This window comes from Pan troglodytes, chromosome 23 (genome assembly GCF_028858775.2).
Source record: "Pan troglodytes isolate AG18354 chromosome 23, NHGRI_mPanTro3-v2.0_pri, whole genome shotgun sequence".
Taxonomy (NCBI): Eukaryota; Metazoa; Chordata; class Mammalia; order Primates; family Hominidae; genus Pan; species Pan troglodytes.
Window position 1 is genome coordinate 43,592,035 of NC_086016.1, and position 24,214 is coordinate 43,616,248.

Consider the following 24,214-nt stretch of genomic DNA (forward strand, 5'->3'; position numbering starts at 1 on the left):
CCAGCCTGGCATTGGGCGTTGGGCAGTAGGCTGGGCCTGGTGTGCAGGGCCACAGCGCCACCTGGTATCCATCACTCTCACTGCAGTGTGACCTTGCCTGGCTCTCCAACCTGGGAACCAGTGGGGCAGCCTCGTCCCAGACACACTCTGCCTCTTTCAAGAGCAGCCAGGCTCTGTGGTCAAGGGCTCACATTCAGTGGTGTGCCAGGCCCCCACTAGGCTCCTTGCGTGCCCTCTCAGCTACAGCCTGTCTGGGCATGAGGAGCCACAGACCCAACCTAGAGCCAAGTTGAAAGTAGAAGTGAACACTTTTCGGTGAGGTCAGACACTCCTGATAGCTAGAGGAAGACTACAGAATTTGAAGTTATCAGACAAAGCATTGAGCTGCACCAGCTGCAAGGTGACCTTGGGCAAGTGATATTCTCTCTGGGCCCTTCCCCCATCTTTATAAACCAGTGGTGAAATTCAGACATCCTTCCCTGTTATCACTTCTTATCTACAGGCTCACAACCATGCAAAGGAGACACATGCAGACCCCGCAGACTTAAGCTCCAAGGGACCCAAAAGCCTGGGGTCGCTTCATGTTGGATGCATGTGCAGACCTGATTCAGGCACCACACAAATGCAGCAGGCAGAAATGAGTTTATTGCATTAGAAAAAACACCGAAGAAAACCAGCAAACACCTCCGTACTAGACAGTTATTAGTTTGACTCAAGGGCATAAAGAAAACTCAGATACTAGATTTACTTCTGGGAGGGGGTGATGGTCTCATCCCTCCTCCTTCCCTATCCCTTTAAACCAATGGACCTCTAGAGGTGTCCACTGTGCAATACAAGTACGTGACTCTTCCCACTGTGCTTGCCTGTTCACATCCAGGCGGAGTTAGCCGGCCACAATGAGAATGCTCCTGAGGTGCTGGGACAGACAGAAATATGAGGATGGGGGTAGGCAGTTGAAGCCTGAGCCTGAGTTTACAGTTAGTGACAGTGGGGCTCCCATTGGGAGGGAGAGCTTGCCTTCCCATGGAGCTCTGGGAAAACTGCTCAGTGATCCCTCGCTCTCTCCCCACAAACCCTAGGGCACAGGCAATGGCACAAATGGCTGCTAGTATAAAGGGGGGTGCTGTTCAAGGAAATGAGTGACTCAAATTCTCTCAGGGGAGCTGCTCCTGGGCCTAAGGGTGCCTGCTGGAAGAAGCAAACCAGCTGAAACTGGATCTGGAAGAGGAGAAAGGAAAAAAAGGAGCTGTGATGCCCAGAACCCCCTGGATGGAGGGGAGACCCCAGGCAGAGGGGTCTGGAGCAGGACCCTGGAAGACAGAGCCGGGCCAGGCAAGCTGGAAAAGGGAACAACACTGGTGGGAAACAGAGCACTGGCCAAGACCAACCTGCTACCCTCCCAGAAGAAACCCAGCCTCAGAAATTCTTTCTCTTTGGGCCCAATTCTGCTAGTAGATCACAATTATACAACAGTCCCTGCTAGTTTCTGCTCTAATCTATTATTTCCATGCACACTGGCAAATCAGTGGGTCTTGAGAAGAATTAAACTTTCAATCATTTGGCCTCTACAAGTTCCCAAATGTCACTTGACATCCCAGCTGGTCATGCCCCTGGTCAGGTTGCAGGCAAACACTGAGGCAGAATGACAGCTCCTCTAGCTGAGACTCTGATGATGCCAAACTGTGATGGCTGATGGCAAAGATAGCAGCAGATGGGGCCAGAAATGAGCAGCAGCTTTTTGGAGAGGAAAGGCCTGTGCTGCAGGCCAGACTTCCAGGAAGAAGCAACATAATTCAAGTCCGTGAAGTGGCAAGAAGTTGTGGCAGAAGGGGCCCAAGGATGTCAGACCTGAGACTCGGGTACCTGGCCGCTCTGAGTCCCTTCTTCATGCTCACTTTCCCAAAATCTAACTAATGGAGGTTCACGTGAAGAGAGGGAATCTGAAAGTCTCTCTGGATTAGAGACTCCCAGACTGTTCCCTGACTATAACCTCCTAGCAGCAAGTCATTAGGAAAATGCCCACTCATGCCCCAACCTGCCTTTCTAAAGTCAGAATGACAATGGAAATAACGTGTGCCTTCAAAACACATTTAGGATAAGGGAAAGTCCCTATCAGAAACGATTCTAAATTTTCTTGCCACCTTGATTCCACTTCATTATTTTATTTTTTTGAGATGGAGTCTCACTCTGTCGCCCAGGCTGGAGTGCACTGGTACGATCTCGGCTCATCGCAATCTCTGCCTCCCGGGTTCAAGCGATTCTCCTGCCTCAGCCTCCCGAGTAGCTGGGACTACAGGCATGCGCCACCATGCCCGGCTAATTTTGTACTTTTAGTAGAGACGGGGTTTCACCATGTTGGCCAGGCTGGTCTTGAAGTCCTGACCTCAAGTGATCTGCCTGCCTCGGCCTCCCGAAGTGCTGGGATTACAGGCGTGAGCCACCGCGCCAGGCCTCACATCATTATTCTTTCCATATCAAAGGTATTTTCTGGCCAGGCGGCGGTGGCTCACGCCTGTAATCCCAGCACTTTGGGAGGCCAAGGGAGGTGGATCACCCGAGGTCAGGAGTTCCAGACCAGCCTGGCCAACATGGCAAAACCCTGTCTCTACTGAAAATACAAAAATTAGCCTGGCATGGTGGCACACACCTGTAATCCCAGCTACTCAGGAGGCTGAGGCAGGAGAACCACTTGAACCCGGGAGGCAGAGGTTTCTGTGAGCCGAGATCATGCCACTGCACACCAGCCTGGGTGGTAGAGTGAGACTCCGTCTCAAAAAATAATAATAATTAAAATAAAGGTATTTTCTTAGAGTAGGGAATCCCATCCCTTGGTCCCCAGCTAAATACTGCGTACTGGCCTGGATGGTGGTTACAGAGACTGCAAATAACCTACATCATTACTTGCAGAAAAAAGGCCTTGGTTTCTACTGCTCCAGCCCAGACCTCATCCACTATGACAAGTCAGCTATGCTGAGGAAAGGCAGCCTCGGGGGCACAAAGGCAGGTTTCCCAAAATTGATGGCAGAAGATTGGCAATCCATCTAGGTGGAAGGAGGAATGGCTTTATCCTGTTTTCTCTGGCCTGATACTTGCTGTTACTCCCTTGATCCGGAGGCAATGGCTGCTCCAGCACTGGCCTTGCTTGGGGTAAGGGAGGGAAGGTGAGGGTTGTGGCTAAAGAGTTCACTTAGGTTAGTCATCCTGAAACCGGTCCCATGTACACCAAATCCTTTGGTTCATTTAACACTAGAGTAACTTTCTGGGTCACGGATGTTCTAAAACTCACCTGGGTCCCACAGGTGTTGGCAACTTGGGTAGAGCGTGAGTGTTCTCTGGAAAGAGTTCTAGGTTGGGGCTCCCGCAAACTGTGACTCGCTTTCTGTTTAAACAAAGCCCCTCCCTTTCTCCAGTGTGGAGGACGCTTAGGAAACAGCGTCCGAAGTGAACGCACAGACAAGACAGCCTTAATAAATTAGTATAATACTATTAGAAGGGGTGGCATTTTGTTCTGTTTCTTAGCAGCATTGTCTACATGCGGCCTGACGGTCTCCTTCCCTGGGAAATTTAAAAAGCCATCCCCTGGTTGTTAGCTCTGATGTAAAATTATAAAATAGAAATCTGGTAGGGTTTGTTTTGTTTAAAAAGGAAAAGCCCTGGTGAGGCAGGGCGGTCCCAGGCAGTCCTGTTAGCTCTGGCCGTTGGGTCTGCCCACGGAGCTCCCTCCTGGAGGCTGGATCTGAATGGAGTCCAGGAGGGGCCGAAGTGCCTGTCCAAAGGGCCTGCAAGGAAACAGAGACATGAGAGGGGTGGGCTCTGGGATGTGGCCTGCTGTCACACACCCTGTGCTGCCCACGGGTAGGGAGGAGGAGTGGGCGTTGGTGGCAGCAGCAGCAGCACCAGCAGAGAAGGAAAGAGCACCTCGTCACCTCACTTAAGTTTCCCACCTGCCTCACACACCAGTGTTCTTGGAGGGCATCTCCGAAATAGCCTGCTCTGTATTTTTATTCCTGGGGTTCCCTCCTCAGGGCCTCACCTCTAGAGCCTGGTTAGCTGTGGTTTGAGTAGGCTGGCTACATACAGAGAACTAGAACTTTCTGTGCTCTATGTGCTTGTGTCTTTAATTCTTGTGAGCAAGGAAAAGATCAAATTTAAGCAGGGAAACTGAGGCAAAAGAAGAAGGACATGAAAAAGAAGACAAAGGGGTGAGGACAGCAAACAACTGGATTTTTTTCAGGAACAGAGGTCTGCCAGAGAGTACAGGGAATATTCTGGAAAAATGACAAATGCTAGGTTGCCAGTATGAATGCCTTTCTTTCACCCCGAGACAGAGTCTACCTCTAGCCTAGAGCTGGAGTGCAATGGCGTGATCTTGGCTCACTGCAACCTCTGCCTCCCAGGTTCAAGCAATTCTCCTGCCTCAGCCTCCCAAGTAGCTGGGATTACAGGCGTGTGCCACTGCGCCTGGCTAATTTTTTATTTTTAGTAGAGATGGGGTTTCACCATGTTGGCCAGGCTGGTCTCGAACTCCTGACCTAGTGATTTGCCTGCCTCGGCCTCCCAAAGTGCTGGGATTACAGGCATAAGCCACTGGACCCAGCCATTAATGCCTTTCTAAAGGGCTCCTAGGTTGCTCTCATAGTAACAGATGGAAAAAATACTACAAATACTGGAGTTTGGAGATTTTCCATGATTACGACAACCATAAATAAGGTTGCCCAGAAACTTTTAAGTCACTGGCTTTTTCTTCAGTGGATACTGCCATTTTTGAAAATCATCTCCAAGTTTAAAGGAATGAAGTACTCCAAAGTATAGACAGATGAAACCTAGAAATATCAAACCTAATTCAGACAATTCCAGGAACTCCACCCCTAAAATAATAACAGCAAGAACATTCTGGCTACTCCAGTTTGCTCAGGGCCCCATAACCTAGATCCCTCAGCAGAGCTGTGGGACTGCAAACTCATCGAATGATAGGAAGGCAGGGCCAGGGCTGGCGGACTGGGGCTCCTCACCAGCCTGCCACAGCAGTCTTGTTTCCTATGCAAGCTCTTCCTGGGAGGTGCTTCCTCAGATATAAAAAACAGCCCACCTTGCTGGGCCTGCGAAACCTGCCAGGATCTCTGTTAAATAAGGCCATAGTTCAGGATAAACTGAGTCAGAATAAGCAAATAGACATGGTCCTGGAATGAGCAGAGGCTGCCTGAATGCAATCAACGACAAGAGGGAGGAGGTGAGATGGCTTTGGGGGTGTTGTGTCCTTTCGGGGTATACTGCCTGGATGATGGCCTGCAAGGCTCTTCCAAGGCTTGGGGCACATCAGGACAGAACGGGCTGCAGAGTGTTCTTGAAGAAAACATCTGTTGAAGACTGTGCTGTAATACATGAGGGCAAGTAGAACATAGTCGTTGAGGGAGTCAAAGAGCTCATGGTGCAGTGTAAGGCAAATCAACAGCTAAAAAACAAGCCCCCCTACTATTTTTCTGACCCCCTCTCTGCTTGTCTAACATTGCATTTTAACTGGGTGCTTCTGGGGAGTGGCATGCTTCAAGCACAATGGGAAGGACAGACGCCAGAATTTTGTGCAAGTACTGAAGCCAGTGTCAAGTGGGTGTCTAAGTTCTGTGGTTGCACTTAGGCCAGGGCAGAGCTGGTCTAGCTCTGAAGGTGGAGGTAATACAGGTGCGCATCAGTGGGTGGAGAGAATGGCAGCCTTCTGTGTTAGAATCTGCCATCAGGGCAGGCCCACCTGGTTGGGAGGGCAGATGGGGGCCAGAGGAAGGGCACTGACCGTGAATGGGGATTTTCAAGGTTGGCCAAGGCAGGGGCAGGGACAGAGGCCACACTTACGTGGAGAGAACTTCAGAGGGCAGGTCTGTGATGTAAGAAGGAATCTTCCGCCCAGTCAGGAACTGTGCCACTTCGTTGCTGAAGGTGTTACAATTGTGTTCAAAGAGGTTGTAGGCCTCACCTCTGTACATTGAAAGGTTTGCAGAACATATATGAGAAACCAGCAAGCGTCTATGTGGAATAACTCAAGCTAGGCAGTGGAATGGTGAGCACAGCTCAATGTGAGGATTGCGATTTCCCCCGTCTCATACACCAGAAAAGCACTGCTTATTTGCCATTCTGGCCATTAATAACTGATTTTTAAGGGAAGGAGAAACTGAAAAGACATGGCTCCTACACAGTTTCAGGAGAATCTTTACATTCACAAAAGCAGAACTCTGGTGTTAAGAGTTTACCCCCTTACTGAAACTGACTAAAGCCTCTTTCAGAGAAAATCTGCTCAAGTTTGTATTTCATCCCAACCCTTCTGCAAACCCTGTTTTTCCTTCTGCAAACTTGGCCAATACAGGTTGAGAACAGCGCTTGCCGATTTTAATCAGAAGGAATGAAAAGCCCTTATTTCCTCTAAAAATTTCAGCAGAAAGTATGTTTGAAGGAATATCTGTATCAGAACAACTTAGAGCTTTTTGTAGCATAACTGCCTTTTGTTCATGTTAATTCAGCAAAAAACTGGGCCAGGCCTTGTGCTGAGTGATAAGGGTGATATGACATGGCAGCTGCCTCCAGGGGTTATTATCTAGTTGGGGAGACAGACACAACTAACCACCACCCCTGTCTCCACTCACCGGAACAGGGACTCCCCCAGGGAGGAGAGGTACTCCAGAAAGATTTCTTCTGTGACTTCTGTACTCCCCACATCAACCACAGAGTCTGGAGGCCCAAGCAATGTCCCTCCCTAAAAGAGCCAACCCAAAGGAAGTCATTAAGTTACCATCTCCACTGAATGTTTTAATGTGGCTTCCCACAGTAGACTACAAACACTCTGTTCTGACTTTTTTTTTTTTTTTTTGAGATGGAGTTTCTCTCGTCACCCAGGCTGGAGTATAACCTCAGCTCACTGCAACCTCCGCCTCCCGGGTTCAAGTGATCCTCCTGCCTCAGCCTCCCAAGTAGCTGAGATTACAGGTGCCTGCCACCATGCCCAGATAATTTTTTGTATTTTTAGTAGATACAGGGTTTCACCATGTTGGTCAGGCTGGTCTCAAACTCCTGACCTTAAGTGATCCACCCACCTCGGCCTCCCAAAGTGCTGAGATCACAGGTGTGAGCTACTGCGCCCAGTCTGACTTCATATTTAACTTGCAGAGCACCCTGGGCAGATGAAGAATGCAATTTGCTATTTGTATCAAGGATGCAATAGCTTAGAAGCATGGGTGTCCAATCCTTTGGCTTCCCTGAGGCACACTGGAAGAAGAATGGTCTTGGGCCACACACAAAATACACTAACACTAATGATAGCTGATGAGCTTAAAAAAAAAAAAAAAAGATAAAAAAATCTCATGTTTTAAGAAACTTTACAAATTCACGTCAGGCCACTTTCAAAGCTGTCCTGGGCTGCGTATGGCCCACAGGCTGCAGGTTGGACAAGCTTGGCTTAGAGCTTTCTGGTCACTTTTCATTGCCATGTGCTGGCAGCACAGTTAGGAGTCGGACTTCTTGTTTCTGGAGGGGAGGGGGGCCCTGGGAAGCTGATTCTCTTGCAGCTCTGACTCCTGATGCTGTCCACTTACTCAGCTGAGAAAGAGAAACCCAGAATCTGAAGTCTACTTTTGTCCCCAGTATGTCTCATCATGAGGACAGAACAGGACAAGAGAAATGGCTCACACTTCACAGGCCATCTCTCCATGCCTATTTGCATAAAGTATGCAGCCAGTTTTTCTTATGATATACTTGATATCCCGTGTAATAATGGAAAAACGAGGACGGTGAGAAATCTGGCAGGCTGGCAGATATTTCCATAATTCAGTTTTTTTGGATCTGTGAGCCTAATCCTTGCCCTATCACCATCATAGGGCAAGGGAGTTAATGGCTCCCGAAAGGCCTACAGAAAACCCTCAGCCATGTGGTTAACAGACTGCCAGAGAAAACTGAAGGAGAGACTGAGGTTGAGTGGGGAAACCAGCCACTGGGGAAGCAACGGGATCAGCAGGAGAACAAATCTGGGAAGGGATAACACTCCAGAACAGAGCTCCCTGAAAAGATCATTCATTCATAGCCACTGAGCACCTCCTACATAGCTGACATTGTTCTGGGCACTGAGGAAAGCATGGTGAGCAAGATAACCATGGTAGGCAGAGAACAATTATCTCAGAGTTGTAAGAAACTAAAAGGTCACTCTTTGACCCCTCTTATTCACTTATATAACAACTATGGATTGAGAACTTATTGTGTGTCAGGCCTTATGCTAGGCACTGGGGCTGTGGTGTGGACAAAATAGATGTGATTCTTGCCCTTAAGAAGCTTAGTGTAGCAGGGAAGGGAAACTGAAAAATCCCATAAACCAGTATATAATTATGAGCTGCAATTAAGGGGAGGCTGGAAAAGTACAGAATGCCAACAGTACGTATGACAGGAGACCTTCCCGGTCTGAGGGATCAGGGAAGACTTGCCTGAGAAAGTGACACAACTCAAATCTGAAGGATGGGGAGGCGTAACCAGGTGAAGGATCAAGAAGGTGTACTGATGTCAGAGTGCAGGTTTCAATGTCTATGGTGTGTTCAAAGAATGAGAAGAGAGTGAGGGTTGGGAGGGAACAACCTAAAAGAGGTTGGCCAGAGTCAGAGTCAGAGACCACATCAGGTAGGTCCTGGGAGGCCATGCTGAGTTTTCTGGCTTTTATTCCAAAAGCAATGGGAGAATTCTGGCTTATGCAGTAGATTGCTTGAGCCCAGGAGTTTGAGATCAGTCTGGGCAACATAGGGAGATCCTATCTCTAAAAAAATAGAAAAAAATAGCAGGGCGTGGTGGTGCTGAGTCCTAGCCACTCAGGTGGCTGAAGTGGGAGGATTCATTGAGCCTGGGAGGTGGAGGCTGCAGTAAGCAAGACTGTGCCACTGCATTTCTGGCCTGGGTGACAGAGCAAGACCCCGTCTCAAAAAAAAAAAAAAAAAAAAAAAAAAAAAATCCTTCCTGTAGGATGTAGCAAAAACAAACAAACACACAACCAAAATGAATGGCTGCTTGGCCATTGCTTGAGCACCTACTGTGACAACACTTGGATAGCTGATAGAAATTTTTGGAAAAGGCTGGGCGCTGTGGCTCACGCCTGTAATCCCAGCACTTTGGGAGGCCGAGGTGGGCTAATTACGAGGTCAGAAGTTTGAGATCAGCCTGGCCAACATGCTGAAACACCATATCTACTAAAATATGCAAAAAATTAGCTGGGTGTAGTGGCAGGCACCTGTAATCCCAGCTACTCAGGAGGCTGAGGCAGGAGAATGGCGCGAACCCGGGAGGCGGAGCTTGCAGTGAGCCGAGATCGCACCACTGCACTTCAGTCTGGGCGACGGAGCGAGACTCCATCTCAAAAAAAAAAAAAAAAAAAAAAAAGAAATTTTCGGAAAAGGGTGTGGGCTTTAGTGTGATAATCCTGGGTTCTAGGACTGGTGTCACTTATTGGCTGTTTAAGTTTGGGCAACTCTTGATGCTTCTCAGAGCCCTCATCATTCAGCTTAACATCAGTTGCGTTCCTAGGATGAGCCGGACACTGTGCAGGGGATGGAGATGGAAGGTCTCAGCTCGCAAGGAGCTTACACAGTTCCCTGTGGAGAACCAGAAACAGCTCATTTCACCATAACATGCTCTCTGTGAGACAGAAGGACCCACACGTGCCATGGGAACAGAGAGGAGAGGAACTGGCTGGGGTGTCTGGGAAAGGTTTTATTGAGCCGAGTCTTCAGGTGGCTTTGAGGAACAATGCCAGAAGTCCATAGTAGAAGCAAAGCTCCTGGTCTACAGGAGCCCCCAGGAACCTGAGACTGCAGGACAGAGTGTAGGGGAAGACACTCACCGGGGGGCAGCTGGAGATACCACCACTGCCGAAGAAGAACTCATCCTTGTGCACAACTATGGATGTGTGCCTGTCACACAGAGAGAGACACAGTAAGCCAGAAAACTTAAACTTTGAGAAAAAGCAAACACCATAATGCAATGAGAGTAATTTCTGCCCAAGGATAGGACTGTGGGGACCAGTCTTATAAAACCAACAAACCAAAGGTATGAATATGATAAATACCACAGATCAGGGCTTCTCAATCTTGGCACTATTGACATTTGAGGCTGGATAGTTCTTTGTTGTGTGGGGCTGTCCTGTGCATTCTAGTCTGTTGAGCAGCGTCCCTGCCTCTATCCACAAGATGCCAGTAGCATCCTCCTCCCTGTATGACAACCAAAAATATCTCTGGACATGGCCAAATGTCCCAGGGTGAGAGAGCAAAAGAACTGATGAGAAGCACTGCTTTAGGGCTTGAAGATTTATAGCATGGAGAGCTAGGTTTCATGCTGGAAGCCACAGACTAGAACCTGAAATGCATAGAGTGCTGCCTTGTTTCAAAACTAGTCAAAGTAAGGAGACCCACCCAACTTACCAGATGCCTTCCAGTTGTTTCCCTGTGGAGAGAAGAAGAGATTTAGCCACTTGGGACTAGAATAAGTGGCCCCTCAGCCTTGGTAAATTCACGACATCACTCAAACCCAGGGTAACCTGTCATAAACCTCTTGAGGGACTTTCTAGGAATGCAAGTCCCCTCCAGTAAGGTCTTTAGGTTGTGACAGAGTGTAAGTAAGTTGAAAAGTAATGAGAGTCTTTTATCAGAATGCAAGATTAAAAACACTAGTATAAAGGTACCCCAGTTTTATGTCTGCTATTCTTTCCTCTTTGGGGTCAATTCAGCTATGCCTTTTTAACTTCTCTGTCTCACGTACAGTAAGACTATAGTAATACAATGAATGTTATTACTCATTTCTTCATTGAGGTGAAATCCTTCAGAAACTGATAGGATAAAACTTTGCAAATGCTATCCATTTAAATAGTTAAGGCACTGTTATTCTACCTCTATGTGCCAGAAACAATGTTAGGTGTGGAAATGCAAACAGGAACGTATTACTTTCCTGCCTTTGAGAAACTCAAAGTCAAATGGACTGAGACACACAAATAATTAACTAAAACACAATGTTAATACGCTGTATCATAGTGGTAAAAATAAGGTGCTAAATATAATAAACTACTTTTGTGAGCTTCCATTACCAATGACAAGTAAGGGCAGGGATGGACATTTCTGTGGGAGAGAACAAGATGTGCACATGCATGGCTGTGAAGTCTAAAGCCTGCAGGGCAGAGTGAAGGGGGCAGTGATGGTGCCAAGGGGAGGAGCGGCCAACAGGATGGCCAGCAAAGCGGGCAGGCCTGGACTCAAAGAGGCTGTGAGGCTGGAGAGTGCCTTGATCAGATACATGTTCGGAAAAGATAACTGTAGTTGTGGGATAGCAGATAAATTGGAGGGAAGAGAGCAGACCAAGCAGACCATCCAAGAGTCCATGGGAGATACTCTACAGCAGTGCTCAGGAGGCAGAGGAAGGGCATTGAAAGACGTGGAGTGTCAGCAAACATCACCCACTCACTCCTGCTTATCACTTCACACGGCGACATGGCAGATTACTGATTGCTAACTGCTACCTTCGCTGTTTGCCCTGTGCCTTTCTTTTTTTTAGAGGCAGAGTCTCTCTGTTGCCCAGGCTGGAGTGAAGTGACGTGATCTCGGCTCATTGCAACCTCTGCCCCCCGGGTTCAAGTGATTCTCATGCCTCAGCCTCCCAAGTAGCTGGGATTACAGGCATGCACCACCAAGCCCGGCTGATTTTTGTATTTTTAGTAGAGACAGGATTTTGCCATGTTGGCCAGGCTGGTCTCGAACTCCTCGCCTCAAGTGATCCACCTGCCTCAGCCTCCCAAAGTGCTAGGATTACAGGCATGAGCCACCACACACTTGGCATAGCATCCTCAGAGATAGTTAAGGGGACCATATGGGTTCAGATCCTGGATTTTCCACTTCCTAGTGGTGGATCTTGGGCAAGTTTACCCAGCCTGTTTAAGTCTGTTTCTCCAGTTCGGAGTAGCTGTGACTGGTAATGTTAATGTATAGAAAGCTTCACAGTATGTGATATACAGATGTCTGATAAATGGAGGCTCTTATTAGGTACAATGACCTCCTTGGGGAAAAGGGTAAAGACTTCCACAAGATAAAAATAAATTCTACTTCAGACATGTCACAGTGGCCCACCCCTGTAATCCCAGCACTTTGGGAGGCCGAGGCAGGCAGATTACTTGAAGCCAGGAGTTCAAGACCAGCCTGGCCAACAGAGAAACCCAGTCTTTACTAAAAATAAAAATAAAAAAACTCTCTGGGTGTGGTGGCATGCGCCTGTAGTCCCAGCTACTCGGGAGGCTGAGGCACGAGAATTGCTTGAACTTGGGAGGCAGTGAGCCGAGATTGCGCCACTGTACTCTAGCCTGGGCAACAGAGTGAGACCCTGTCTCAAATAAAATAAAAAATAGGCCAGGTGTGGTGGCTCACGCCTGTAATCCAAGCACTTTGGGAGGCCGAGGCGGGTAGATCACATGAGGTCAGGAGTTCGAGACCAGCCTGGTCAACAACCCTGTTTCTACTAAAAACACAAAATTAGCTGGGCATGGTAGTGCATGCCTATAGTCCCAGCTACTCAGGAGGCTGAGGCAGGATAATCGCCTGAACCCAGGAGGCAGAGGTTGCAGTGAGCCGAGATTGCGCCATTGCACTCCAGCCTGGGCGACAAGAGCAAAACTCTATGTTAAAAAAAAAAAAAAAAAAAAAGACAAGGTACGGTGGCTCACGCCTGTAATCCCAGCACTTTGGGAGGCCGAGGCAGGCGGATCACAGGTCAGGAGTTCAAGATTAGCCTGACCAACATGGTGAAACCCTGTCTCTACTAAAAATACAAAAATTAGCTGGGCATGGTGGCAGGCACCTGTAATCCCAGCTACTCGGGAAGCTGAGGCAGGAAAATCGTTTGAACCTGGGAGGTGGAGGTTGCAGTGAGCCGAGATCGTGCCACTGTACTCCAGCCTGGGCAACAGGGTGAGACTCTGTCTCAAAAAAAAAAAAAAAAATTCTACTTCAGTATTGGTAAGTAAAATCTAAGAACAGATTTCAACATCCAGGAAATTAATATGAAATGCTATATCTATTTTACATGTAAAATTCCATTCTTTGCTGTTAGTGTTCCCAGGCTAAATGGAATAACAAGAAAATGAAATGTAGCGGAGTACTTCTGCCTCTGTTCCAATTCCAGAGATCAGTCTGCTTTTCACCAAGAGATCTGCTGCTCTGGCCCGGAAGACCACAAGTGGGCCGGGCGTGGTGGATCACCTGAGGTCAGGAGTTTGAGATCAGCCTGGCCAACATGATGAAACTCCGTCTCTACTAAAAATACAAAAATTAGCTGGGCGTGGTGGCAGGCGCCTGTAATCCCAGCTACTTGGGAGGCTGAGGCAGAAGAATCACTTGAACCCAGGAGGCGGAGGTTGCGACGAGCTGAGATGGCACCATTGTACTCCAGCTTGGGTGAAAAGAGCGAAACTCTGTCTCAAAAAAAAAAAAAAAAAAGACCACAAGTGGATAGAGGGATCCTAGCCAGGGGTTTCTGGGGATAGCACCCTAAAGAATGTGAGGCAGGTTCTGACCTTATCCAAACTGAGGTGAAATTTCACAGTGGTTGATGAGAACCAGACTGGATGCCAAAGGGGAGTGGTAATCCATTTAGGACGAGCATCTTCAAACCCTGGGTTCCACTGGGCTATAAGATACTAAATCTCCTCTTTCCTGTTTACTATATGTAAAATGGGGAGACTAACATTCCTTTTTTTGAGACAGAGTCTCACTCTGTTGCCCAGGTTGGAGTGCAGTGGCACGATCTTGGCTCACTGCAACCTCCGCCTCCTGGGCTCAAGCGATTCTGGTGCCTCAGACTCCCAAGTACAGGCTGGGATTACAGGTGTGCGCCACCATGCCCAGCTAATTTCTGTATTTTTAGTAGAGATTGGGTTTCACCATGTTGCCCAGGCTGGTCTCGAACTCCTGACCTCAGGAGATCTGCCCTCCTCAGCCTCCCAGAGTACTGGGATTACAGGTGTGAGCCACTCTATGTGGCCTAACACTGCATTTTAAATAGAGCTGATGTGCCCTTCTGAACTGTCATTTATAAATCAGCTGTTTAAATGGCTGCAATTTGCTTATTTACTTGAAGACATTTAATAGTTCAGTGAAACTGGAGAAATTAAGGATACCTGCTTTCTCTTACCTGTTCCTTCTTTTTTTTTTTTTTTTTTTTTTGAGACAGTCTCACTCTGTTGCCCAGGCTGGAGTACGATGGTGTGATCTTGGCTGACTGCAACCTCCGCCTCCCAGGTTCAAGTGATTCTCCTGCCTCAGCCTCCTAAGTAGCTGGGACTACAGGCGCTCACCACCACGCCTGGCTAATTTTTCTATTTTTAGTAGATATGGGGTTTCACCATGTTGGCCAGGCTGGTCTTGAACTCCTGACCTCGTGATCCGCCCGCCTCGGCCTCCCAAAGTGCTGGGATTACAGGCGTGAGCTACCGCGCCTGGCCCCTGTTCCTTTCAAATGAAGCTTTTCTCATTTACTTTGTGAGGAATGCTACGCTTACAAGGAGGAAGTACAATATAGTGAATAAGAACACAGGTTCTGGTGTAGACAGGTTGGGTGTGAATCCTACTGGCTTAAACGGTGAACTAATGGTTTATTGAGTGACTACTACCTTCCGGGCACTATCCTTGGCACTAAGGATACATCAGTAAACAAAAACCTCCTTCATGACACTTACTAGGTGGGGGGAGGGGACAGTCAATAATAATAATGATGATAATAAGTCATAACATGTTAGCAATAGTGAATGATATAGAACGAACAAGAGTAGGTTAAGGGGGTCTGGGCGTAGTGGCTCACGCCTGTAATCCGAGCACTTTGGGAGGCAGAGGCGGGCGGATCACCTGAGGTCAGGAGTTCGAGACCAGCCTGGCCAACATGGTGAAACCCCATCTCTACTAAAAGTACAAAAATTAGCCAGGCATGGTGGCACACACCTGTAATTCCAGCTACTCGGGAGGCTGAGACAGAAGAATCACTTGAACCCGGGAGGTGTTGCAGTGAGCTGCGATTGCACCACTGCACTCCAGCCTGGGCGACAAGAACAAACCTCTTGTCTCAAAAAAAGAAAAAAAAAAAAGAGTAGGTTAAGGGAGTTTCAGGGATGATCAGGGTGGGCCTCTTTGAGAACGTGATATTTGAGTGAAGATTTTTTTTTTTTTTTGAGACAGGGTCTTGCTCTGCTACTCAGGGTGGAGTGCAGTAACGCGATCAAAGCTCACTGCAGCCTTGACCTCCCAGGCTCAAGTGATCCTCCCACTTCAGCTTCCCAGTTGCTGAGACTATATGTGTACCACCCAGGCCTATTTTTTTTGTTTTGTTTTGTTTTTTGTTTTTGAGACGGGGTCTCCCTATGTTGTCAAGCCTGGACTTGAACTACTGGGCTCAAGTGATCCTCCCACCTCCAGGCGTGAGCCACCAGGCCCAGCTTTGAGCCAAGATTTAAAGGAGGCAAGGGAAAGAGGGATGCAGGGGCAATGACATGCCAGGTTTATCTGAAGGCCTGTAAGGAGGCCAGTGAAGTTAGAATGGGTGAGGAGGGGAAGTAGAAGATGACCAGAGGTAATGGAGGACCAGATCACAGAGAACACTGCAGAGGCTGAGAACACTAAGCCTGAGCTGTCCAATATGGTGACCACTGACCACATGTGGCTATTTAAGTTAAATAAATGCACAAATTCAGTCCCTCAGTTCCACTAACCACATTTTAGGTATTCAATAGCCACATGTGACTAGTGGTTACTTATTGGACAGTGCAGATCTAGAACATTTCCATCACTGCAGAAAGTTCTATTGGACGCACTGTTTAAACTATAGTTTCCTATTCTGTAAAAAAAAGCATAATAACACTGCCTGCCTCATAACATTTCCAGGATTAAAAGAGACGATACATGACACATGCGTAGCACAGGGTCTGGGACATAATACATGCCCAATAAAGGCTAACTCATTTCTTCTAGGGTTTATAATTTGAAAGTTTTATAGTTGTTCTCATAGTACCCTGGTATTGAAACTATTCACGTGTCCTTCTCCCCAGTTAGACTACAGTTGCCTCAGTAACCAGGACAGTTTCTTATGCATCTTTATAACTCCAGCACCTAGCAAAGGACCTGGTCCTGAGATGTGACATGAACATCTGTTGAGATGAGCTGTTCTGTTTAGTTAGCTTTGTTGGTTGACACACAGTGCTATTGAGGACAAAGTTCCTAACCCCAATCTGGGCTGCCTGGCTTGTTATTGCAATGACTGTGCCACCCTGGCATACTGCACTCCCAGTCTACTGCTATCTTCTCAGATGCGCATGCTCACTGACTCAGGAGTACAGCTGGCAGGTATGGATGTATCATCAGCTCAAACCCATTCCTACTAAACAGATTTTTGAAGAGGGGCCTCAGTTATTTCACACCTGAAAAACAACTCAAAAGTTGCAGGATACAAACCCTACTTTATTCTCCTTTATATCCTTTGTATCATCACTGAATTTGCCTGTAAGCTACACGCCACACTTCCTATTCAACTGCATCAAGGTACACTTAGGATCTCATCCATTCATAGAGTGGAGATAGGGACTATAGAAAAAAGATCCCCTTATTTATTCATTCATTCTTTTTTTTTTTAAGACGGAGTCTCGCTCTGTTGTCCAGGCTGGGGTGCAGCGGTGCAATCATGGCTCACTACAACCCCCGCCTCCCGGGTTCAAGCAATTCTCCTGCCTCAGCCTCCCGAGTAGCTGGGATTACAGGAGCGCGCCACCATGCCCGGCTAATTTTTTGTATTTTTAGTAGAGACGGGGTTTCTCCGTGCTGGCCAGGCTGGTCTCAAACTCCTGACCTTGTGATCTACCCGCCTCGGTCTCCCAAAGTGCAGGGATTACAGGGGTTAACCACTGCACCCAGCCTATTCATTCTTTCACTTATTCATTCATCCACCAAACACTTGGAGCCAACAATAACATTAAAAATGAATTGAGTGAATTTACATCCTTTCTTTTTTCCTTTTGAGACAGAGTCTCACTTTGTTTCCCAGGCTGGAGTGCAGTGGCGTGATCTCGGCTCACTGCAACCTCTGTCTCCGGGGTTCAAGCGATTCTTCTGCCTCAGCCTCCCAAGTAGCTGGGATTATAGGTGTGAGCTACTGTGCCCGGCCTACATCCTTTTTTTTTTTTTTTTTGAGATGGAGTCTCACTCTATCACCCAGGCTGAAGTGCAGTGGCATGATCTCGGCTCACTGCAACCTCTGCCCTCCGAGTTCAAGCGATTCTCCTGCCTCAGCTTCCCGAGTAGCTGGGATTACAGGCATGCGCCACCGTGCCCAGTTAATTTTTGTATTTTTAGTAGAGATGGGGTTTCACTATCTTGGCCAGGCTGGTCTTAAACTCCTGACCTCAGGTGATCCACCCGCCTTGGCCTCCCAGAGTGCTGGGATTACAGGCATAAGCCACCTCACCCCGCCTTGTTTTCTTCTTTTTTTTTTTTTTTTAACAAAAAAGTTCCTTTTCACCTGTTTTCCACATGCATATCTGCAGAAGATTTCATTTCAAGGAAGAGTTTCACAGCTAAAGAGCATTTGAAAACCACTGGTCAGGCCACGTGCAGTGGCTCACGCCTGTAATCCCAGCACTTTTGGAAGCTGAGGCGGGCGGATCACAAGGTCAGGAGATCAAGTCCATCCTGGCTAACATGGTGAAACCCCGTCTCTTCTAAAAAAAAATACAGGTCGGGCGCGGTGGCTCAAGCCTGTAATCCCAGCACTTCGGGAGGCCGAGGCAGGAGGATCACGAGGTCAGGAGATGGAGACCATCCTGGCTAACACGGTGAAACCCCGTCTCTACTAAAAATAAAAAAAGAAAAAAAAAAAAATTAGCCAGGCACGGTGGCGGGCGCCTGTAATCCCAGCTACTCAGCAGGCTGAGGCAGGAGAATGGCATGAACCTGGGAGGCACGCGCCACTGCACTCCAGCCTGGGCACACAGCAAGACTCTGTCTCAAAAAAAAAAAAGAAAATTTAAAAAAGCAGAATCACGCAGGGCCTTGTAAGCCATATTCCTTTCCATTTTGCCTTAAAGAAATTGCATGATTATTAAATTAATTCATTAGATGAGTATAAAACAGTTCACACAGTGAACAAAAATCAAAAACAAAGCACAATAGATGGCATTAAAACAGAAAAAACCTCTCTCAGATTTGAATAAATTTTACTTAATCTTCAAGCTTAAGTTCAAGTCTCAATCATTTCTATAAACAATACTTACTGAACACCTGCTCCAACAGGCCACTGGGGACATAAAGGAAGGGGACAGAGTCCTTGCCCTCCAGGAGCTCCAGGCTCTTGCCAAAGCCTTTCTGACATGCTCAGCTCACCATGGCCTCTCTTATTTCAAAGCGTAACATAGTTCCTGCACCACTCACTCACTTTGGCACCTAATCATAATCTGTTTTATATTGTTATCAAATGTTATATGTGTACATTCATTATTTAAAGGAAAATAATATTTTAAGAAAAACTCCTGGGCTGGGCATGGTGGCTCATGCCTTACTTTGGGAGGGGGGTTTGTTCAGCATTTTGGGAAGCTAAGGTGGGTGGATCGCCTGAGATCGGGAGTTTGAGACCAGCCTGACCAACATGGTGGAACCCAGTCTCTATTAAAAATAGAAAAATTAGCTGGACATGGTGGCACATGTCTGTAATCCCAGCTCCTTGGGAGGCTGAGGCAGGAGAACTGCTTGAACCCAGGAGGCGGAGGTTGCAGTGAGCCGAGATCGTGTCATTACACTCCAGCCTGGGCAACAAGAGTGAAACTCTGCCTCAAAAAAAGAAAAACTCCTGGAGGACAGAGTTCACGTCATATCTTTTATTTCATTACTATTTGTACTACAAAATGAAGTAAAGAATTGAGTATAGTGTAAAATCTCTAATATTCATTAGAATTCATTCTGCCAAGAAATTTATATATTCTATGTCTCCAAATCTTTAAATCTGAAAACAGTTTTGAAATGGGCTTGTAAAGAAAAATAAACGTGATGCATGTACACGAAACTTCTGATCAGAAAATAAACAAATATGAAGTACTTCTTACCACAATTAAAACACACACACACACACACACACACACACACACACACACACTTCTGCATGTACTCTGGCACAAAAAGAGGTCAAGAAACTTAAAGAGCAGCCAAAATTATTAAGAGGAGGAACTGAAGGACACTTATAATAGCTAATTATTTTAGGCAATTGGTGACTATGAAAAAAGGTGCAATGAGGCTATCTGCTCAATTAGAATGCTGAAGATAATTTTGGGACCATTTTTCATAGTGAATGAAAAGCTGTAGAACAGTAATGCCTTCACTTGAGGCAATTCCAGGAGGCTGAAAACAGGACAGGCTAAAACTACGGAATTTACATTGCTTCAGGAAAGGGGAATTACCTTGGGCTTTATCTAGTCTAATCCTGAACTGCGACAGAGCTAGATGAGGTCTCCCATTGGAGAACTGACATAACTGAAGCCTGAGAGGGTACTGCAGATGAGATCACATGGATTTAATTTGGGAAAATGGAGACTAAGAGGCATGATCATAAATCTAGATTGTAAGTGGCACATACACATTGAACCCAGCTTTTTTTCTCATCCAAACTTGAAACATTTGGCAAAGGATGCCTTTACAAACTTCAGGAAGGCATCTACTTTACTTCAATTTTAAAGGAACGTATTACACAGAGGTGGTATCTCAAAATGACAGAGAACGCGAGCTCTGGAAGTCAGACTGCCTGTGTTCATAACCCAGCTCTACCACCTAGTAGCTCTGGGACCTGGGGCAAATTCCTTAACACTCTACTTCTCAGGTTCTTCAATCAAGAAAATGGAGGCAATAACAGGACTTATCTCACAAAGTTGTGGTGAGGATTATAATGCACGCAAAGTACTCAGAAAAAAGGGTCTGACACATGGTAAGCTCTCAATAAATAGTGGCTATTAATATACTTCTAGAATTCATCATAAAAATCAGGAAACAAATTGATTTTTTAAAGGTTCAAATATATTTAGGAATGGGAAATCAATATATGGCTACTTATAGAACTGGGACATACCCAACTTCAAGATTTGTGTTGTCTGAATGGGATGAATCAGTAAGACCATGCCTATTTTCCTTAAGTTTTCAACTCTAGAAAGTAATGACTACTAGCTTTGCTAATTCTTTCTTCATTAATTTTGCAAAAGGTATAAAAGCAATATGGAAAAAAGAGGTAGAGAAGACAGAAGTAGATTAGCACACAAGGTGATTTCCTCAGATCAGAATCTGATGTGCCCAATGAATGGGTGATGTTCCCATGTTTGGCTGAGGCATTCCAGGACTTTACATCTATATAAAGGGGCGGGGAGTGGGAAGGGGGCAGGTCTATTACTCCATCTTCAGTTACGGCACTTTCCCCTTCACCCACTACACTCCACAAAAGCCTTCTTTCAGTTCCAGTATCAGGCCAGACTCTTTCCTGTCTCAGGGCTTTGGCAGGTTGATCTTTCTCCTACCTGGAACACTGTTACTCCCTTACTACCCTCCTGTGGCTACTTCTTCCTCATCCTAAATTCCCAGTTTCAAAGTCACTACCCTTGATACCCTTATTTAAAATAGGTCTCTTCACTGGGTGCAGTGGCTCATGCCTGTAATCCTAGCACTTTGGGAGGCTGAGGCGGGCGGATCACTTGAGGTCAGGAGTTCAAGACCAGCCTGGCAAACATGGTGAAACCCCGTCTCTACTAAAAATATAAAAATCAGCCAGGTGTGGTGGCATGCACCTGTAATCCCAGCTACTCTGGAGGCTGAGGCAGGAGAATCACTTGACCTGGGAGGCAGAGGTTGCAGTGAGCTGAGATCACCCCACTGCACTCCAGCCTGGGCAACAGAGCAAGACTCGTCTAAAAAAAAAAAAAAAAAAAGGTCTCTCTTGTTATTTTCTATCACAGCACCCAGTGTGCTTCCTGTGCAGAAGGCACTTATGCAATTTGTAACTATTTATGTATTTATTTTTAATGTCTCCCCTATTAGATAGCTCCATGATGGCAAAGAACATCTTTGTTCATTATATCAACCTCATTTACCTTAACACGTTGACTAGCATAGAGCAGACGCTCAATAAACATCTGCTGAATGAATGAAATAATGACTCCTAAGGCTCCTTTCAGCTGCCCAATAATTATTAGGTAATAGGATAAAAAATACCCAGTGTAAAGGGGGAGGTTTTACGTGGGGTATAGGAAATATCTGATTCCTCACTATGATAAAAAAACAAACAACTAAATGGCTCCATTCCAAGAAGTTTAGTTAAAACTTGACTGATGTGGGCTGGGCATGGTGGCTCACGCCTGTAATCCCAGCACGTTGGGAGGCCAAGGCAGGCGGATCACAAGGTCAGGAGATCGAGACCATCCTGGCTAACACAGTGAAACCCCGTCTATACTAAAAATACAAAAAATTAGCTGGCTGTGGTGGCGGGCGCCTGTAGTCCCAGCTACTCGGGAGGCTGAGGCAGAAGAATGGCGTGAACCCGGGAGGCGGAGCTTGCAGTGAGCCTAGATCGCGCCACTGCACTCCAGCATGGGTGACAGAGCGAGACTCCGTCTCAAAAAAAAAAAAAAAACACTTGACTGATGTAATCTATTAATGAGTAACAGCTTCCTCAGTGACTTTGTAAGTTTTGCTTTCAGATGTGCCTCAATCATTTTAACAACTGGTTATCTAGGCCCAAACCCCTGTCAAATAATGGGTTGGCTACATAAGAATTAGCTGATAAGCTCATTAAAAATACAGATTTTTGGACCAAAACTCCAGGAGATTCTGATTTAGTATTTGTGAAGCTCTAGAATCCATATAATTAAAATTTTCTCATTTTAAATAGATATTATGTGTATGTAATACACAGGTCCAGAGGTAAGAAACAGTTTACAGCAAAGTTTCTCTTCTACTCCTGTTCCCCTGGCATCAAGTTCCCCTTTCCATAAGCTACTGCTGTTATCAATTTCTTGTGTATCCTTACGGATAATTATTTGCCTAAGCAAGCACATATATATCCTTTGATTTGCATATTTAAAGAGCTGTTCTAACCTTGTTTTTTCTAATCTCATTTACAATATATGTTGGAAATGAGGGTATCTGCATTTTTAACAAGCACCCTAGATGATTTTGATGTGAAGCCAAATATAGAAACAACTCATGGACCCACGGTTGTGAGATGAAGTTCAATTCACTACGACATATTAGAAACTCAAGGACATTGAAGGATGCCCTCAAAAGTAGCCTCCCTTACTTGATCTCTGCCCCCTCGTCTCACAGAGATAAACTAAATCATTCGCCAGTGTCTCCACAGAAGCCAGGAAAAACTAGCCATTCAAATGGATGCTGTCAAAGCTTCAATTTTCAATAATTGGAATTCTTTCCTGCTCATTGTTACCCGAAATTACAAACCTGACAATTCCTGTGTTACACAAGACATTCCTGTATTTAAGTTGAAATAAGGTGTGATCTTCACTGAATGAGGGCTGGTTTTTCTCCTGCCAGTTAAGTAGTTTAATGGAGCACAACCGAAATACTTTCTTTACTAATCCTTATTCACACAGCCTCATCCAAACTTCCCCCAAAACTGCTTTCTTGCCATTTGAGCAAAAGCAATTAACTTAGAAACTGTGGGGAGAAGACTGCTTGGTGAATTCTGGAGTTCGGGGCTCCTCTTATCCTGACTTGACCTACCTGGGGGCGATGGCTGGGTCCCTAGGCAGCTCTATCTCCCCCATCCCACCTATCCCTGGGACTGCAAAGGGAGCTTCCTTTTGGCACTGAGACAAGGTTCTCCGAGAGCCACCCGACCTCCGCAGTGTCTCTGTCACCACGAGGGGCACCGCGCGGCAGGCATCCTCACCTTTCCTACACCGCGCCAAGGAGGCAGGAGTGCACTGGGCTACCCGAGCGAGGCAGAGAACCCGCCGGGATCCAGCGCTGGTTTACCCCACACCCTCGTCGAAGGGGCTCTCGAGGGCTCTGTTTCTGCCCGAGCCCCCTGCAAGGTGGAGGCATGACTCCTCCATCCCTTCCCCTTGAATTCAAACGTGAGGATGGTATCTGCGAGGCTAAAGCGGGGCTCAGATGGCCCAAACTTCAGACCACTCTCTTCTCCACTCGGCTTTTCTTCCATCCTCCTGGCCATGTGTCTCCCCGTGAGTCGTGGCCCAAGTCTCCCCACCTCGGCCAGCCGCCACCCTCTGGCCTGGCTCCCGCCCTCCTGCCCACCTGGCCCCTTCCCCCTCACCCAGCATGATGGGGCTGAGCCGCCGGGCCAGGCCTTTGGACAGGTCGTACACGTAGAGCTTCACCGGATAGAGATTCGGCGGCTCCATTGGGACCCGTGGCGACGGCGGCCACGACGGCCCTCGGGCACCCGGCAGCGGCTTGGACCTTCCCGTACCCGACGGGAGTGCGAAGCGGAGGGAGAGGGGGGGACCGAGCCCGGGCCCGGGCTGAGGGGTGGGGGAGAGGCCGCCCTGCGCTGCTCGCGCCCCCACACCCGCTACCGGCAACGACTACTGTGAGGTGACAGAGAGGGGACAGGGAGGGCCCACACGGAAGAGGGGGCGGGGGCAGGGATGCACTTTTGCGCATGTGCTTACTGGCCTGACGTACGGAAGGGGCGGGGCTTTGCGGAAGGGGGCGGGGCTCTCGCTGATGGGTTGGCTTTCGTCAGGGACATAGGTAGAAGCTGGTTGGGGAGTGTGCGTGCCAGCCTGACGCGATATAGTGCGCACATGCGTGATGACGTAGGGGGCGTTGATTGGGACCAAGTACAGGGCCCGCGCATGCGTGGATTGTCGTCTTCTGTCCAAGTTGGTCGCTTCCCTGCGCCAAAGGTAAGCGGGCCGTTATCCATTTGTGTTGTTCGCCAGCTAGGCCTGGCCTCGTCCCGCTTCGCTCGGTCGGTCTCGCGCGCCCCCATAGCCTTGCTAGAGGGTTAGCGTTAGCCTTAAGTGTGCGAATCCGAGGAGCAGCGACAGATTGGAGACCACGCTCCTTCCTCGGGAAGGAGGCGGCACCTCGCGTTTGAGGCCCGCCTGCGTTTGAGGCCCGCCTGCGCTTGCGGCCTGCCTGCGCTTGAGGCCTGTCTGCGTTTGAGATCTCATTGG

The 24,214-nt window shown here is 47.4% G+C and overlaps 2 protein-coding genes across 7 annotated transcripts in view; one reads left to right on the forward strand and one right to left on the reverse strand.

Annotated features, from left to right (window-relative positions):
• Positions 1-623: 623 nt before the first annotated feature.
• On the reverse strand, positions 624-23,705 carry DESI1 (desumoylating isopeptidase 1). Of its 3 annotated transcripts, none has more exons than XM_001169713.7 (6): positions 23,347-23,705; positions 10,434-10,455; positions 9,857-9,926; positions 6,633-6,742; positions 5,848-5,970; positions 624-3,779 (listed from the first exon to the last, which is right to left on the reverse strand). In XM_001169713.7, exons 1-6 carry the CDS (start codon positions 23,432-23,434, stop codon positions 3,686-3,688), a joined length of 507 nt encoding a protein of 168 aa, XP_001169713.1. In that variant the 5' UTR covers positions 23,435-23,705; the 3' UTR covers positions 624-3,685. The 3 variants fall into 3 exon arrangements, with proteins under 3 accessions (XP_001169713.1, XP_009436770.1, XP_016802719.1); XM_009438495.5 differs by having other exon boundaries at positions 2,759-5,372; positions 23,347-23,698; XM_016947230.4 differs by lacking the exons at positions 10,434-10,455; positions 23,347-23,705 and adding an exon at positions 10,082-10,218 and having other exon boundaries at positions 3,469-5,372.
• XRCC6 (X-ray repair cross complementing 6) overlaps positions 23,026-24,214 on the forward strand; it is a 42,018-nt gene continuing 40,829 nt past the window's right edge. Inside the window, exons 1-2 of one of the 4 annotated variants that reach the window (XM_063807541.1) lie at positions 23,026-23,254; positions 23,779-23,941. The gene's annotated coding sequence lies outside the window, so the exon portion shown is untranslated. 4 annotated transcript variants of the gene reach the window in all.